This window comes from Panthera pardus, unplaced genomic scaffold (genome assembly GCF_024362965.1).
Source record: "Panthera pardus isolate Hobbes unplaced genomic scaffold, ASM2436296v1 HiC_scaffold_8, whole genome shotgun sequence".
NCBI lineage: Eukaryota > Metazoa > Chordata > Mammalia > Carnivora > Felidae > Panthera > Panthera pardus.
The window spans coordinates 10,997,517-11,015,813 of NW_026527013.1; the positions used below are offsets into that span (position 1 = coordinate 10,997,517).

At 44.6% G+C, this 18,297-nt stretch overlaps 2 protein-coding genes across 2 annotated transcripts; both read left to right on the forward strand.

Moving 5' to 3' along the window:
* The first annotated feature begins 3,931 nt into the window (after nucleotides 1-3,931).
* On the forward strand, nucleotides 3,932-4,924 carry LOC109261410 (olfactory receptor 7A17-like). The gene has a single exon (XM_053898218.1). It carries the CDS (start codon nucleotides 3,932-3,934, stop codon nucleotides 4,922-4,924), a length of 993 nt encoding a protein of 330 aa, XP_053754193.1.
* An 8,549-nt stretch (nucleotides 4,925-13,473) lies between these two features.
* LOC128775674 (olfactory receptor 7A17-like) lies at nucleotides 13,474-16,530 on the forward strand. Its single transcript, XM_053898219.1, has 4 exons — nucleotides 13,474-13,821; nucleotides 14,107-14,297; nucleotides 14,817-15,011; nucleotides 16,440-16,530. Exons 1-4 carry the CDS (start codon nucleotides 13,474-13,476, stop codon nucleotides 16,528-16,530), a joined length of 825 nt encoding a protein of 274 aa, XP_053754194.1.
* Nucleotides 16,531-18,297: the final 1,767 nt, after the last annotated feature.

Here is an 18,297-nt window from a genome sequence, read left to right on the forward strand (position 1 = left end):
CAAACCATGAGGTTTTTTTCTCTGTCTTTGTAGGTCTCATTCTGCTTTTTTGTGTGTTTGTTTATTCACTTAAAATTTTTTTAATGTTTATGCATTTAATTTTGAGACAGAGGTGTGGGGAGAGGCTGAGAGAGGGAAAGACAGAGAATACCAAGCAGCCTCATGTCAACGTAGACCCTGACATGGGGGTTGAACTCACAAAATGTGAGATTGTGACCTGAGCCAATATCAAGAGGCAGGTGCTTAACCAACTGAGCCATCCAAGAGCCCCATCTTTATTCATTTTAATAGCAAACTCATACATAATCTCTTATTTTATGTTGAAAGGAAACTTAAGAGAAAGTTGAAGGTGTAGGTATTAAAAGAGTAAATGTTTGAATTAATATGCATTTAAAAGAATGAAGATGTGTAGGCACAAAGATTTCAAGATAGACATAAATGATAGACATACATTTAAAGGATGAATTACTTTTCCTGTCATAATGCCTCCCAGACGTCAAAATCTGAAGCATGCTTGCAGTTATGTACTAAGAAATTCTCTACCAGCTAAAGAGGATGAATATCTGTAAATTGATTGTAAATCTCCTTTTCTACTTAGAGATGAGATTACAATGCAAAATGCCTTTACCCAGGGGAAACTCCATGAATGAAGGGAGAACCCTAATCTCAGATTCTATTATTTATTTATTTATTTATTTATTTTTAAAATTTTTTTAATGTTTATTTATTTTTGAGACAGAGAGAGACAGAGCATGAGCAGGGAAGGGCCAGAGAAAGAGGGAGACACAGAATGTGACGCAGGCTCCAGGCTCTGAGCTGTCAGCACAGAGCCCGACGCGGGCCTCGAACTCACGAACTGTGAGATCATGACCTGAGCCGAAGTCGGACGCTTAACCAACTGAGCCACCCAAGTGCCCCCCTAATCTCAGATTCTTAACAAAATTTCATTGGAACAACATTTGTCATTTGAAGTGCTAACGCTGATGTAAAATAACTACATTGGTGTTTTAAAATTCATTTATGTTCTTACATTCGATGCATCAGAAGCCTGAAGTGGCTCACCTTGGTCTAAAATGAAAATGATTGCAAGGCCTGATTTCTTCTCAAAGCTACCGGGAAGAACCTGTTTACTTTTCTATTCCAAGCTCATATTATAGTGCACGAAAAAAAAATCTCACCATATTTCATATAATTAAAAGTCTTTACAAAGAGGGGCTGAACAGCAGCTCTTAATTGTGATGTGGAATGAAAGTCCCAAAAGTGTGCAAATGTGTCATGAAGCTGCGGTAGGTAGTGCTCAGGGTCCGTATGAAGGAGCTTTTTTCTCCTCCTTGTTGAAAAGGAAAACCGGAATGTTGTGTAGATGGCAGGACTGTGTCTCCAACACAAGCCAACAGCTCGGAGATCCAAGGGAACTAATCCACACAGATTGCTCAGTCCCAGACTTGGGCGAAACATTGACATAAGCGCTGGGAGTCGCTGCCGGGAGGTCTGAACTCTGAGAGCAGAGGAGTCCATGAGGAAGGAATACTCAACACTGGGGTCACGCAGTTATAACCTGGTCTATGGGGAACACAGAACCTCCAGAAAAGTTTCCTTTGTGTCCAGACCAGTGTCCCCCAGGGAAATCATGTGCTGCTCCAAAGAGGAGGAGGAGGGGAACGTGCCTCATGAACAGACAGAGGAAACTATAAATACCTCCTGTGCACACCCACTGCCTGTGCCACCGTGGGCTGACGGGACCAGGTTGTTGCTTGTGGAGTCGAAAGCTTGACTGGGAGACTCATGCTAGTCTCCGTTCTGCCGTCTTGTGTGGGGACAGAGTTTAGTCACCACCAGTAACCATCCAGGAGGGATCCAGACGGCCACATGGACACCTCTCCCTCAGAGCTCCCAGCCAGGTGAGTCTGAGAGCTTGGCAAGACCCGGAGGAAAGGGTCAGAGAGAATCAAAGGCAGGTGCATTTACCTGAGGTCACCTGACAGCCACCAGCCTAGCCCAGAACGTGGAGATCTCTATGGCCATGTACTTGCCTGATCATGCCCTTCTGAAAAACTATCGTGAACAAGGTCAGAGAGGGCCCCGCTCCTTTGGTACTTGCCTTATAATGGTAGAGTCACAGGACTATGAAAAAATTTTGTGTGGTGTAAGAGCCTCAGGCAGAAATCTTACGGAGATGGTGACTCAGAGCCACAATGGTTGTCATGGTACGTGCAGAATTTTGTAGCGCAAGGTCTGAACAGAACTTTGCATGTTGTGCAAACCAGAAACAGGACCAGAGTGTGCCCAACACTCGGCCAAAAAGATCACAACACAAAGCCCAGGAAAAACAGAAAAGACGCCACGTCTAAAAAGTGAAAGGGACTTGTCCCACCTTCTCTAAGATCACAGGACATCCAATTGGTCAAAGAAATAGCAAAGTCTCAAGGTGCTTTTTCAAAGAAAAAGCAAGTCTCTTACCTTCCATTATGACCTGCCCAACTTTTGCTGTGCTTTGCATATTTCCTGTGCCAAAGGGTGGATTTATTCCCTTAGCACATTTTCTCTTGGAGCATTCACTCTGTAAGACGATGCACACCCTGAAGATCCCACTAACGTCGTCTTGTGACTGAATTTAATTTTGCTCCTTACTATTTTTGCTGGGCATCAGGGTGGTAACAAGGATTGGAATGTTGTCAGAACCAGGGATGCTCTTTCTTCTTCATGGCCCCTCAGATTTCAGCGACCACCTGAGCCATTAGATCTTTTCTGCCACTTCCATTTTATTTCACTCTCTTGTTTCTCTCTCTCTCTCTGATTTTGAGAAGATTGTTTGTGTTTCTTTACATACAGGAAAGAAAATGAGCATGCCAGTCTGACTTGTCAGTTTTATTTGTTCATGGGAAACTTACATCATTTGCAGGAATGATAATGGATCTACACATCTTGAGTTATACCCACTCCGAACTTAATTGTTGGGGTTGGAGTGAGAAGTCATGGTAAAAACACAGCCCAGGGATCACTAATTTGGGGTGTGTGTGTGTGTGTGTGTGTGTGCCTTGTGAAATGACATCTGTCATCAGAGCAGGGGACATGGTCCAATATATTCCAAGGTGATTCTTATAATATAGAAGCCAGAACTCAATCAACACACCATATTCTAGAGAGCTCTATGTCAACTTACAGCAGACTTTGCAGGTAGATTCTAAAATACAAGCAGCACATAGTGTGGGTGAGTGACTCCTTTCCCTTGAAGGGGAACAAGCAACGAGGCCACCTATTTCTTTGAAATTGCCTGACACGATCTCTGATCATTTTCCTGCTCATTCCCCTTCCCATACATGCTTCCTGTTTTGGATTCAAATAGCCCAAAGTAGTATCATCCTCAGGGCTTTAGCTGAGGCCATTCCCTCTACCATCACACACTTCCCCACACAGGCTCTGGGCTCCTGCCTTCCTTCCCTGCAGGTCTCTGATCAAATGTCACCTTGTTTACTGGTCTTGACCAAACACTGAATACAAAATAGCACTCCTATCCACGCTCTCCTTTATATCTGCTTCTGTCTCTTCATAGCACTTGACACCCTGTGATGTCTTATTAATATTTGTATTTGATTCTACTCATTCTCCATCACTAGATTATAGTGGCTTTTGGTTTTCAGTATCCTATGCTCATGGCCTAGACAATGCCTGGGACATGTTTGACCCTCAGTACATATTCCTCCAATGCAGGAAAGATATTCTTAGTAAAACAGTGAAATGCATGACCTCTGCTCGGGAGTGTGGAGAATGAGACAAAAACACCTAATCTGATATGAAACAGGAGGGAATCTCTTCAAAAGGACAATCCTTTTGGGACAAAAAAAGATAAGGTACTGAAATGAACTTCTTGACTGCATAATATAATTGGTAGCATTTCAACTATGTGAGTAAACTGTTGATGTGAAAATTAATGATGTCCTTTGCCTCTTTCCGGGGACAGTGGAACCTCATGGAACCAGGAAATATTACACGGATATCAAAATTTCTTCTCCTGGGATTTTCAGAGAGACCAGAACTGCAGCCCCTCATATTTGGGCTTTTCCTCTCCATGTACCTGATCACTGTGTTTGGGAACCTGCTCCTCCTCCTGGCCGTCAGCTCTGACTCCCGCCTCCACACGCCCATGTACTTCTTCCTGGCCAACCTGTCCTTTGTAGACATCTGCTTCACCTCCACCACCGTCCCAAAGATGCTCTGGAACATCCAGACCCAGACCAAAGTCATAACCTATGAGGACTGTATCACACAAATGAACTTTTTCATAACCTTTGCAGGGATGGATGACTTTCTCCTGAGTGTGATGGCCTATGACAGGTTTGTGGCCATCTGTCACCCTCTGCAATACATGGTCATCATGAACCCCCGGCTCTGTGGACTCCTGGTTCTGGTGTCCTGGGTCACGAGTGTCCTGCATTCCTTGTCACAAACTTCAATGGTGTTGTGGCTGTTCTTCTGTACAGAGGTAGAGATCCCCCACTATTTCTGTGAACTCAATCAGATGATCCTACTTGCCTGTTCTGACACCTTTCTTGATAACTTGGTGATGTATTTTGCAGCTATGCTGCTGGCTGGAGGTCCCCTTGTTGGGATCCTTTACTCTTACTCCAAGATAGTTTTCTCCATACGTGGGATCTCATCAGCTCAGGGCAAGTATAAAGCGTTTTCTACCTGTGCATCTCACCTGTCGGTTGTCTCCTTATTTTATTGTGCAAGCCTAGGTGTGTACCTCAGCTCTGCTGCTACCCAGAGCTCACGGTCAAGTGCCACAGCCTCGGTGATGTACACGGTGGTCACACCCATGCTGAACCCCTTCATCTACAGCCTGAGGAACAGAGACATAAAGAGGGCTCTGAAAAGAATCGTTGGGATTCAGTGTTATAAGAACCAATCATCCAAAGGCTGAAGACATGCCCATGATTGAAGGGCTCAAATCCTCAGAGCCAGGAACTGCCAATCTTTGATCAGACTGTGGAAGTAGGATCTACTCCTTATATTTATTTCTTGGCATTTCCATTTTTTTGATCAACTTCTCTCTACATTTAAGGAACTCACTTCATTAAGCTCTGCTGTGACTGAAATACAGACAGTTTCTCCTTTGTCTATTTTCAGACGTCCCCAAAGTTTACCCCAACCTTGGGTCACAAAGGCCTGAAATCTCTGTATCTCACATGGGACTAGTTGGATTTCTTAAAATTAATTTCATCTCAAATGACTTATACTATGCCAGGTAAATTTCACCTAGATTTCCTGAGATCATCATCATGAATTATACGCTTCATACGGAATAAAGCTACACTTGATCAGTAAGCCATTTCCATCATTTTACTGTCAAGGAGAATACAAAAGCACAGTTTCCACCTTGGGTCTCAGTCTTTTCCTTCACTTCCTTTAGGACTCCACCTGATAATGTGGACTCTAACATTATTCTGTTCAAGCCTCAGACTATTGACACCCTGCTCTGGCTAGGAAAGCCCAAGCACTCACCTGCACCCATGTGCTTGTCCACACTCCCACAGACCTTTCCCGGACCACAGCCTATGCCTTGGCTGCACCAGCCTTTGAGTTCTTATTGTGATTGCAGGACACACGTCAGCAACATCTATCGGAGAACTCTAATAACCCAGGTTTATTACTCATGTATGCTGGAGGGCACATGGGATGGTCAAAAGCCATTCTGTGAGGTCTCAGAAGAGGAGAAAGGGTCAAGAGGAAGACAGAGAGAGAGAGAGCCACAGAGGAATCTGGCTTTCTCAAGGACCATGGCCAGGGTGGGTAACTGGTGTTGGGTTCACACGTTCTTGGAGAATTGTATTGAGTAGAATGTGTGGGCTGAAGGGGAAAACCTGATTCACTCATTTGGCAGCATCTAGTTTATAAAGGGCTTTCTGAAGAGGCAATTCGTGACTGGTAGTAGCTGAGGGCTTATCTGGTGATTGTGGAACACATCTGACAGTATGTTTATTCAACATGGTTGTGTTCCAAATGGACCCGGGGAAAACACGTCATTTCAGTCCCTTGCACTAAACATGCCCTTATGCCTTGTAAGCGGTGTCTTGGTTTTATTCTGTTACTCAGCTCTGGGTCCAGAATTCCTACCATAGTCACTGGGAAAACCTGATTAGCTAATATAGATCTCCCAGTGGAGTGTACTTAGAAAGGCAAGTTCGAATAAATAGATCGACCTGATATGTTCTTCGTATCGGCCTGACCATAAATATGAGGAAGCAAACTTTCAAAACACTCATTTTGTGACACACAAAATATTTCTCTCATTTTTAAAAAATCACAGTTCGTGCTATGCACCTATTTATTAAAGCATGGAAGATGGTGTTCACCACTGAGGGAGTTTATTCATCGAGGCACAGGATTGCTTAATGTCTTCTACATTTTATCACTGAAGTATCTTCCTGTTTCTGCTTGAAAACTTCTAATGTGACCCACTCATATGATTCTTTGCATTGTTACACGAAATAGCTTCCTTTTCCTGATATATGTCACAAATCCCACGGGATGGTGAATGCACAGTATCAGCACCACCTATATAATACGTCCTTTCTGCTGTGAAATCTCTTCCACCTGCTTGACCAGAGGACGCTTCACCCAAGAACTGCATGTCCTGCCAGTCATGTGGTTCAGGGTCCCCAGTTCTTCCGCAAAAATGGGCATGTCCTTCAGAGTCACCCAAGCTGATGAGCAGCCTGTTGAATCTGCTGCATAAATCCTTCTTTGCTCTAAAAAAAAAAATAACATGTGAAAGGGACTGGAGATTAGGATGTGGGCATATATGATAGTGCCTTATTCTTACTCTAAAGGGTTTTTCATCAGGGTATTATTTTGTTCACTTATAAAAGCAATAAACACAGATTTCACACAGCCTGAGGAATGAGCGAATACACGATCCTTTCACAATTACAGGCACGCAAGGACAGTATTTGGTGCAGAAGGCTTCACGCTACCCACATTATCTCTAACACAGGATCATCTTCTTGCTAATCAAACAGTGGTCCTCAGACTCAGACCTGCACTTCAGCCTCACCCAGGAGCTTGGAGAAATGCAGAATCTCTAACATTTTGCGTTTGTACTGGGATCCGTGTGGATTCACGGGCACAGTGAGGTTGGAGACATGCTGGTCCAGCTGGGTTTCTCACCGTTTATGGTGAGACATTTGTGGCAGGATAACAGTATTTTGGGGGTGCTTTCCTGTGGACCCTAGGTGTTTGGCAGGTTCCCTTCAGACTTTGACAGACGTCCCAGAGGAAAATTCATTTCTGGCTGAGAACCACGGCCCCAGAGTTGGAGAACTGGAAGCATCCTGGCAGAATCAAACTCAAAGGACACCACATACTCAGATATTAAATTTGGACAGATGACTAGACATCACCAAGCACCATTTATACATCGTAAAATGTAGTTCATAACTATACCTCTTCAGGGATAAGATTTTATAAAGATTAAATCCAAACTCCCTGTGAGATGTTAAGCTCACTTTATAGTACATAACTAGATCTTAATACATCTGTTATATTTAAGGACCATTTTATAACAAGGGACCAAATGACAGCTTTTAACATCTTATAAAACAAGTGACAGAAAAAGTGTCTTGAAGCCAATCTCTGTGGCACCTAAGTTTTATTATCAGAAGAAGTCATTTCTCTGCTTTATTATTTTTTCTTTTTTTTAATATATGAAATTTATTGTCAAAATGGTTTCCATACAACACCCAGTGCTCATCCCAACAAGTGCCCTCCTCCCTGCCCATCACCCACTTTCCCCTCTCCCCCAACCCCTACCTACCCTCAGTTTGTTCTCAGTCCTCAAGAGTCTCTTATGGTTTGCCTCCCTCCCTCTAACTCTCTTTTCCCCTTCCCCTCCCCCATGCTCTTCTCTTAAGTTTCTCAAGATCCACCTATGAGTGAAAAAATACGGTATCTGTCTTTCTCTGCTTGACTTCTTTCACTTAGCATAACACTCTCTAGTTCCATCCACGTTGCTGCAAATGGAAGGATTTCATTCTTCCTCATTGCCAAGTAGGATTCCATTGTGTATATAAATGACAACTTTTGTATCCATTTGTCAGTTGATGGATATTTGGGCTCTTTACATAATTTGGCTGTTGCTGAAAGCGCTGCTCGAAACATTGGGGTGCACGTGCCCCTGTGCGCCAGCACTCCCGTGTCCTTGGGTAGATTCCTAGCGGCGCTGTTGAGAACAACAGTAGACACTGGGTCTCCTCGTGGGCTCAGTGGGTTCATCTTCCGGGTCTTGACTGCGGCTTAAGACATGGCCCCATGGTCTGGAACTGAGCCCCCAGATTGCTTCTGCAGTGAGCATGGAGACTGCATGGGATTCTCTCTCTCCCTCTTTCTCTGACTCTCTCTCTCTTAAAATAAATAAATAAACATTAAAAAGCTTCTCTCTGTCCCTCTCTGCCTCCCTTCCTCTCCCCCACTCATGCTCTCTCTCTCCCTCTCTCTCGAAACAAACAAAGAGACAGACAGACACACAGCACTGGAAATGCTACAGCTGGGTCCCTAGGACAGGCAATGCTTGGAAGGCAAAGAGGACTAATCCCGCGGGGTTCCTTGGTCTTAGAAATGGAGGAAAGTGTGTCTTGGCTGAGATAAGGTGCCAGACGATTTACACATCAGGAAGGGGACGAGTTCAGGGAAAAGGGGAGGAAAAAAAGAACTGCATTCACTTGGTCTCTGACCTAGTCTTTTGGGAACAGAGATTCATTAGGAAAAAGTACTTGTGTCCAGAGCAGTTTTCCACTTGGGAATATGAGATCAGAGGCTGGGGTACCAAGAGGGAAATGAGCCTAATGAGCGGATACGGGGAGCTGTAAATACTCTCTGGTCTCCTGTCAGCCTGTGCGAACTTGGATGGGAAGGGACAAGGTCTCCCTCTGTTCTTCCAAGCCTTAGTTATGGCTGGGGGCCCATGCTTTACTCCGTCCTGCTGTCTCAGCTGACAACAGAGCATTAGTGCCTACCATCTGCAGTCCTGGGAGGCATTCAGACTTGTCACAAGGAGACCTTGTCAGACACCCCAGCCAGGTGAGCCCAACGGCCCGGTGCGCCATGGATGAGAGGGTCAGAAGAATGGAAGCCAAGTTCATTAACCTGTCTTGGCCTGAGAGCCCATTCAACTTAGTGCAGGAGGGGTGATCGCTGTGTTCATTTGTTTGTTTGATTAAGTGATGTATTTATTCAGTGGCTGTGTCTGTTTCATAGAGTGGATGCTCACACTTACGTTGATCTTCCATATTCTATTCCTTTAACTTACTATTAAGGCAATGGCAGTTTATTTTACCTCCCAGTGTCTCAGGAATCACACGAGTTTCTTAGATAATTGCTCTGCCTCATCCGTTTCATTTACTGCCCCCCCGACTCTCTGCCTCGCTGTCTGTTGAACAGACTGTTTTATGTTTGTGTAAATCACAGCAGAAATTTGCCATTCCAATATGGAGCCTCAAACTCATTTGTCCATGGGAGGCTTAAGTACTGGCATTTCTGGGAACCATTTCTATACTTTGCAGGGAAAAGATGTCTGATCTGGCCTCCTTGGGTTGTGTCCATTCCAAGCATAACCGGGATGGTGAGGTCTGTAAAGACAGGGAAATACACAACCCAGGAGGGCATGGTGTCTTGTGACTGGTGAAGGGTGAGCAGTCCTCAAAAAGTTAGAGAGGGAGGGAGCCAAACCAGAAGAGACTCTTAAAAACTGAGAACAATCTGAGGGTTGATGGGGGCGGGAGGAGGGGGAGGTTGGGTGATGGGTATTGAGGAGAACACCTGTGGGGATGAGCACTGGGTTTTGTACGGAAACCAATTTGACAATGAATTTCATATTTTAAAAAAAGGGGGGCCAGGACTCAGAAATCCCAAGATGACGCAATACAGGGGCCAGAACTCAGTCAAGAGAAGGCACCAAGAAGGGGATCTGTGGCAACTCGTTGGATGCCTTGAGACCATGATGTATACAGAGGGAGACGTAGCGTGGGCAAGGACGGCCCTGTGCCTTGAGATCACAGTTGTAGCAGAGAGGCCACTTTTCTCCCCACATGTGTGACAGCGTCTGTCATCAGTCTCCATCAGGCTCATTGCCCTTGCAGCACTGGCTTTGCTTTTTGCCTTGAACTTCTGAAACAATACTTTCCTTGGGGCCTTTGTACTGGCCATTCCCTCTGCCAGGTAAAGGCTTCCCACATAATCCTTTCTGTCTTATATGTGTCCTGTGTTACAATGTCACCTGTTTGCAGAATTTGCCTATATAATCACTAAAACAGAATGCCTTATTGGCTCCCTTTTTATTCCTGCTTTTCTTTTCTTCACAGCAGCCTTCACCATCTGAAAAGTTATAGAATTCTCTTGTTTGCTTATATATTTTTCCTCCATGATTCTAGGGATTTATGTTCTTCACCACACCCTATACTCATTGCCTGAAACATGGTCAATGCTCAATTTATATTCTTGAATACTTGAAGAATTTCTCAGTGAAATTATAAAAAATATCATTTCTTCCAGAAGAAACTTTTTAGCAAAAAAAAAAACCTCCATCAATGTGGCAGAAGGAATCCCTTAATGGGGGCCATATCTATACACAACATATTTAAATGAATATCTGGGGGCGCCTGGGTGGTTCAGTCGTAGAAGCGAACAACTTTTGATTTCGGCTCAGGTCTCCACCATAAGCCAACATTTTGCAGATCCAAGGGATCTAATCCAGACTGATTGCTTAGTCTTAGACTTTGGGAAATTGTTAAAATCAGGGTTGGGATTAGGTGCTGGGATATTTGAACTCTGGGAGGGACAGAACTCACAAGGTAGGAGTAATCAACACAGGGGTCACGCAGTTATGACCTGGTCTATTGGGAACACAGAAACTCCAGGAAATCTTTCTTTGTGTCCAGACCAGTGTCCCCCAGGGAAATCATGTGCTGCAGGTTGGACAAGCAGGAGGGAAACATGCCTCATGAACAGACAAAGGAAACTATAAATGTCTCCTCTGTGCAGTCCCTCCCCCTGTGCCACCGGGGGCGATGGGACCTGATTGTTGCTTCTAGAGTCCGAAGCTTGGCTGGATGACTCATGCTAGCCTCCTTCCCACCATCTTCTGCAGGGAGAGGGTTTAGTTGCCACCGATAGCCATCCAGGAGGAATTCAGACAGCCACATGGACACCTCTCCCTCAGAGCTCCCAGCCACGTGATTCCGGGTGCCCAGCAGGTCCAGCAGGAAAGGGTCAGAGAGAATCAATGCCAGGTGCATTCACTTGAGGTCACCACACAGCCACCAGCCTAGCCCAGAACCTGGAGATCTCTATGGTCATGTGCTTGGCTGACCATGCCTTCCTGAAAACCACAGTGGACAAGGTCAGAGAAGGTCCTGTTCCTTTGATACTTGCCTTATATGGCAGAGTCATAGTAGAATGAATTAAGTGTGTGGTGTAAGAGCCTCAGGCAGAAATCTTATGAAGACGGTGATTCAGAGCCTAGACTGACTGTCACGGTGGGTGCAGAATTCTGTAGAGCAAGGTCTGAACAAACCTTTGGGTGTTGTGCAAACAAGAAACAGGACCAGAGTGTGCCCACTACCCTTGTCAAGAGAGAGGTCACAACGCAAAGGCCAGGAAAAACAAAGAAAAGATGCCACATCTGAAAAGTGAAAGGGACTTATCCACTTTCCCTAAGATCACAGGACATCCAATGGGTCAAAGAAATATGAATCAGGTACGGAAAAAAACCCCAAGTCTCCTACTGCTTCATTATTACCTGCCCAACTTTTGCTGTGCTTTGCATATTTCCTGTGCCGAAGGGTTGATTTATTCCCTTAGCACACTTTTCTCTTGGAGCATTCAGTCTGTAAGGCGATCCACATGCTGAACAACCCACTAATTTCGTCTTCTGACCACATTTAATTTTGCTCCTTATTATTTTTGCTGGGCATCAAGGAGGTAACAAGACTTGGAATGTTGTCAGACCTCAGGATGTTCTTTCTTCTTCACGGCCCCTCAGGTTTCAGTGACCAAATGAACCATGAAATTTTTTGTGCCACTTCAATTTCATTTCACTCTCTTGCCTCTGTGTGTGTGTGTGTGTGTGTGTGTGTGTGTGTGTGTCTGTGTTTCTCTGATTTTGAGCAGATGGTTTGTTTTTCTGTAAATGCAGGACAGAAAATAAGCATGCCAGTCTGACCTGTCAATTGTATTCGTCCATAAGAAACTCAATCATTGGAATTCAGGTACCATTTTTACATCGTTTGTGAGGAATGATAATGGATCTGGCCACATTGGTTTATAGCTACTCTGAGCTTAATTATTGGGGCTGGAGGTGAGAACTCATGGAAGAACACAGCTCAGGGAGTGATGATTTGCTGTGTGTGTGTGTGTGTGTGTGTGTGTGTGTGTGTGTGTGTCTTGTTTTGTGGCGGGGGATCCGTTTCCAGAGCAGGGGTGCCTTAGCTAATATATTCTAAGTTGACTCTAATAATACAGAAGCCAGCACTCAATCAGCACAGGGTATTCAGGAGGGCTCCTTGTCAATGTACAGGAGGCTTTCCAGATAGATTCTAAAATATAAGCAGTATATAGTGTGGGTGAGGGACTCCTTTCCCTCTAAAGGGAACCGGTAATGAGGCCATCCATTTCTTTGAAATTGCCTGACACCATCTCTGATTTCTCTCCTGTTTACTCCTCTTCACACAACGCTTCCGATTTTGGACCCCAATAGCTCAAGTAGTATGATCCTCAGGGTCTTAGCAGAGGCCATTCCCTCAGCCAGCACACACTTCCCCAGAAATGCTTGCAGATCCTGCCCTCCTTTCACTGAAGTCTCTGTCAAATGTCACCTGTTACGGGTCTTGACCAAACACCAATTACAGAACGACACTCGTATCCACGCTCTCCTTTATATCTACTTTTGTTCTCTTCATAGCACTTTGACACCCTCTAATGTCTTATTAGTATTTTTATTTGTTTCTATTCATTCTCTGTCATTGGATGATACTTGCGTTTGGTTTTCCAGTATCCCATGCTCATTGCCTACACAATGCCTGGAATATGTTTCACAATCAGCACATATTCCTCCCATGCAGGAAAAAGATTCTTAGTAAAACAGTAAAATGCATGACCTGTGCTGGGGAGTGTGGAGAATGAGACCAAAACACCTAATCTGAGGTGAAACAGGAGGGAATCTCTTCAAAAGGACAATCCTTTGGGGACAAAAGGGACAAGATACCGAAATGAACTTCTTGACTGCACAATATAAATGGTAGCATTTCAACTATGTGAGTAAACTGTTGATGTGAAAATTAATGATGTCCTTTGCCTCTTTCCGGGGGTCAGTGCAACCTCATGGAACCAGGAAATATTACACAGATATCAAAATTTCTTCTCCTGGGATTTTCAGAGAGACCAGAACTGCAGCCCCTCCTGTTTGGGCTTTTTCTCTCCATGTATCTGATCAATGTGTTTGGCAACCTGCTCATCATCCTGGCCGTCAGCTCTGACTCCCGCCTCCACACGCCCATGTACTTCTTCCTGGCCAACCTGTCCTTTATAGACTTCTGCTTCACCTCCACCACCGTCCCGAAGATGCTCTGGAACATCCAGACCCAGAGCAAAGTCATAACCTATGCAGGCTGCATCACACAAATGAACTTTTTCATAACCTTTGCAGGGATGGACGACTTTCTCCTGAGTGTGATGGCCTATGACAGGTTTGTGGCCATTTGTCACCCCCTGCACTACATGGTCATCATGAACCCCCGGCTCTGTGGACTCCTGGTTCTGATGTCCTGGATCATATGTGTCCTGCATTCCTTGGTACACACCTTAATGGTGTTGGGGCTGTCTTTCTGTACAGAGGTAGAGATCCCCCACTTTTTCTGTGAACTCAATCAGATGATCCAACTTGCCTGTTCTGACACCTTTCTTAATAACGTGGTGATGTACCTTGCAGCTATGCTGCTGGGTGGTGGTCTGCTTGTCTGGATCCTTTACTCTTATTCTAAGATAGTTTCCTCCATATGTGGGATCTCATCAGCTCAGGGCAAGTATAAAGCGTTTTCTACCTGTGCATCTCACCTGTCGGTTGTCTCCTTATTTTATTGTGCAAGCCTAGGAGTGTACCTCAGCTCTGCTGTTACCCAGAGCTCCCACTCAAGTGCCACAGCCTCGGTGATGTACACGGTGGTCACACCCATGCTGAACCCCTTCATCTACAGCCTGAGGAACAGAGACATAAAGAGGGCTCTGAAAAGAATCGTTGGGATCCAGTATTATAAGAACCAATCATCCAAAGGCTGAAGACATGCCCATGATTGAAGGGCTCAAATCCTCAGAGCCAGGAACTGCCAATCTCTGATCAGACTGTGGAAGTAGAATCTACTCCTTCTATTTATTTCTTGGCATTTCCATTTGTTTGATCAACTTCTCTCTACATTTAAGGAACTCACTTCATTAAGCTTCTGCTGTGACTGAAATACAGACGGTTTCTTTTGTCTATTTTCAGACGTCCCCAAAGTTTACCCCAACCTTGGGTCACAAATGCCTGAAATCTCTGTATCTCACATGGGACTAGTTGGATTTCTCAAAATTATTTACATCTCAAATGACTTATACCATGCCGGGTAAATTTCCCCTAGATTTCCTGAGATCATCATCATGAATTATAGGCTTCATATGGAATAAAGCTACACTTGATCAGTAAGCCATTTCCATCATTTTACTGTCAAGGAGAATACAAAAGCACAGTTTCCACCTTGAGTCTCAGTCTTTTCCTTCACTTCCTTTAGGACTCCACCTGATGATGTGGACTCTAACATTGTTCCGTTTAAGCCTCAAGCTATTGACACACCGCTCTGGCTAGGAATGCCCAAGGACTCACCTGCGCCCATGTGCTTTCCACACTCCCACAGACCTTTCCCGGACCACAGCCTATGCCTTGGCCGCACCAGCCCTTGGGTTCTTATTGTGATTGCAGGACACACGTCAGCAACATCTGTCGGAGAACTCTAATAACCCCAGGTTTATTACTCATGTATGCTGGAGGGTACAGGGGATGGTCAAAAGCCATTCTGGGAGGTGTCAGAAGGGGAGAGAGGGTCAAGAGGAAGAGAGAGAGAGAGAGAGAGAGAGAGCCACTGAGGATCTGGATTTATGAAGGACCATGGCCAGGGTGGGTAGCTGGTGTTAGGTTCACACGTTCTTGGAGAATTGTACTGAGTAGAATGTGTGGGCTGAAGGGGAAAAGCTGATTCACTCATGTGTCAGTCTCTAGTTTATAAAGCGCTTTCTGAAGAGGTACTTCATGACTGGGGGTAGCTGAAGGCTTACCTGGTGATTGTGGGACACATCTGACGATATGTTTATTCAACATGGTTTTGTTGGAAACGGACCCAGGGAAAATATGTCATTTCAGTCCCTTGGGCTAAACATGCCCTTATGCTTTGTAAGCAGTCTCTTGGTTTTATTCTGTTACTCAGCTCAGGGTCCAGAAATACTACCATAGTCACTGGGAAAACCCAATTAGCTAATCTAGATCTCCTAGTGGAGTGTACTTCGAAAGGCAAATTTGAATACATAGATCGACTTGATATGTTCTTCGTATCAGCCTGACCATAAGTATGAGGAGGCAAACTTTTGAAACACTCATTTTGTGACACACAAAATATTTCTCTCATTTTTAAAAAAAAATCACAGTTCGTGCTTTGCACCTATTTATTAAAGCATGGAAGATGGTGTTCACCACTGAGGGAGTTTGTTCATCGAGGTACAGGATTGCTTAGTGTCTTCTACATTTTATCACTGAATTATTTTCCTGTTTCTGCTTGAAAACTTCTAATGCAATCCACTCATATGATTCTTTCCGTTGTTACACGAAATAGCTTCCTTTTCCTGATATATGTCACAAATCCCACGCGATGGAGAATGCACACTATCAGCAACATGTATGTAATACGTCCTTTCTGCTCTGAAATCTCTTCCACCTGCTTGACCAGAGGACGCTTCACCCAAGAACTGCATGTCCTGCCAGTCATGTGGGTCAGGGTTACCAGTTTTCTGCACAAATGGGCATGTCCTTCAGAGTCTCCAGGCTGATGAGTAGCCCTATTCAATCTGCTGCATAAATCCTTCTTTGCTCTAAAAAAAAATAATAACATGTGAAAGGGACTGGATATTAGGATGTGGGCATATCTGATAGTGCCTTAATCTTACTCTAAAGGGTATTATTAATAATACCCTAATACCCTGATTAATAATCAGGGTATTATTTTGGTCACTTATAAAAACAATAAACACAGATTTCACACAGCCTGAAGAATGAGCGAATACACGATCCTTTCATAATTACAGGCACACAAGGACAGTATTTGGTGCAGAAGCCTTCACGCTACCCACACTTATCTCTAACACAGGATCATCTTCTTGCTAATCAAACAGTGGTCCGCAGACTCAGACCTGCACTTCGGCATCACCCAGGAGCTTGGAGAAATGCAGAATCTCTAGGATTTTGCACTTGTAGTGGGATCCGTGTGGATTCATGGGCACAGTGAAGTTGGAGACATGCTGGTCTAGGTGTGTTTCTCACCGTTTATGGTGAGACATTGGTGGCAGGGTAACAGTATTTTGGGGGTGCTTTCCTGTCACGACCGGCGCGACAAACACCGAGGTCAGGGTCCTGAGGGTAGGGGAATGCAAGAAAAAAGAGAGAAGAGAAAGTTTGGGAACAGGAGGGTCCCCTGGGCTGATGGCCCAAGTGACGGCTTTATTGTTGCTGTACACAATCTTTTATATCCAGACTCTTATGGGTCAGGCCATTCTAAGAATAAACAGGTTTCACATAATTGCTGCCCACCAAAACATTTAGTTCTGTGTTTCTTGTGCATTTTCTAGACGGGTCACAACAAGACCTTGTTGATAAGATTGCTAGCAAAACACAATTCCCATGTTTGTTTCTATCTGACTCGGGGTAGAAAAAGGGAGGTAGCATTACTGCCAACACCTGCAGACCACAGGCTTCAGGAATTAACTTTCTCAGCCTTGACAAGGCTTTCATATGCCCTTGAGAGTGGGGGAATGGGAGGGGGAACCACCGGGTTGGCTTGAGTCAACAGGGAACGTAGCTCGACCTGGTCTCAGCCTGGCACCGGGGCCCGGTCTCCCACATGAATGGGAGCGGGAAACACCGGGTTGGCTTGAGTCAACAGGGAACATTGTTCGACCCGGTCTCAGCCTGGCACCGGGGCCCGGCCCCCCACACTTTCCTGTGGACTGTAGGTGTTTGGCAGGTTCTCTTCGGACTTTGACAGACGTCCCAGGGGAAAATTCATTTCTGGCTGAGAACCACGACCCCAAGTTTGAGAACTGGAAGCATCCTGACAGAATCAAACTCAAGGGACACCATATACTCAGATATTAAATTTGGACAGATGACAAGACACGACCAAGCACCATTTATACATCGTAAAATGTAGTTCATAATCTCAGGGATAAGATTTTATAAAGATTAAATCCAAACTCCCTGTGAGATGTTAAGCTCACATTGTAGTACATAACTAGATCTCAATACATCTGTTATATTTAAGGATCATTTTATAACAAGGGACCAAATGACAGCTTTTAACATCTTATAAAACAAGTGACAGAAAAAGTGTCTTGAAGCCAATCTCTGTGGCACCTAAGTTTTATTATCAGAAGTCATTTCTCTGCTTTATTATTTTTTCTTTTTTTTAATATATGAAATTTATTGTCAAAATGGTTTCCATACAACACCCAGTGCTCATCCCAACAAGTGCCCTCTTCATTGCCCATCACCCACTTTCCCCGCTCCCCCCAACCCCCTCCTACACTCGATTTGTTCTCAGTCCTCAAGAGTCTTATGTTTGCCTTCCTCCCTCTAACTCTCTTTTCCCCTTCCCCTCCCCCATGCTCTTCTCTTAAGTTTCTCAAGATCCACCTATGAGTGAAAACATGGTATCTGTCTCTGCCTGACTTCTTTCACTTAGCATAACACTCTCTAGTTCCATCCACGTTGCTGCAAATGGCAGGATTTCATTCCTTCTCATTGCCAAGTACGATTCCATTGTGTATATAAACCACAACTTCTGTATCCAGTTGTCAGTTGATGGACATTTCGGCTCTTTACATAATTTGGCTGTTGCTGAAAGCGCTGCTCTAAACATTGGGGTGCACGTGCCCCTGTGCGCCAGCACTCCCGTGTCCTTGGGTAGATTCCTAGCGGCGCTGTTGAGAACAACAGTAGACACTGGGTCT

Excerpts from the sequence above, each read along its gene's own strand:
- LOC128775674 (XM_053898219.1), top strand. The coding sequence starts at position 13,474 with ATGTATCTGATCAATGTGTTTGGCAACCTGCTCATCATCCTGGCCGTC. Across the intron at positions 13,822-14,106 it reads TCCTGGTTCTGATGTCCTGG|CTGTCGGTTGTCTCCTTATT; the intron begins ATCATATGTGTC and ends TGTGCATCTCAC. Across the intron at positions 14,298-14,816 it reads AAAAGAATCGTTGGGATCCA|GACTCCACCTGATGATGTGG; the intron begins GTATTATAAGAA and ends CACTTCCTTTAG.
- LOC109261410 (XM_053898218.1), top strand. The coding sequence starts at position 3,932 with ATGATGTCCTTTGCCTCTTTCCGGGGACAGTGGAACCTCATGGAACCA.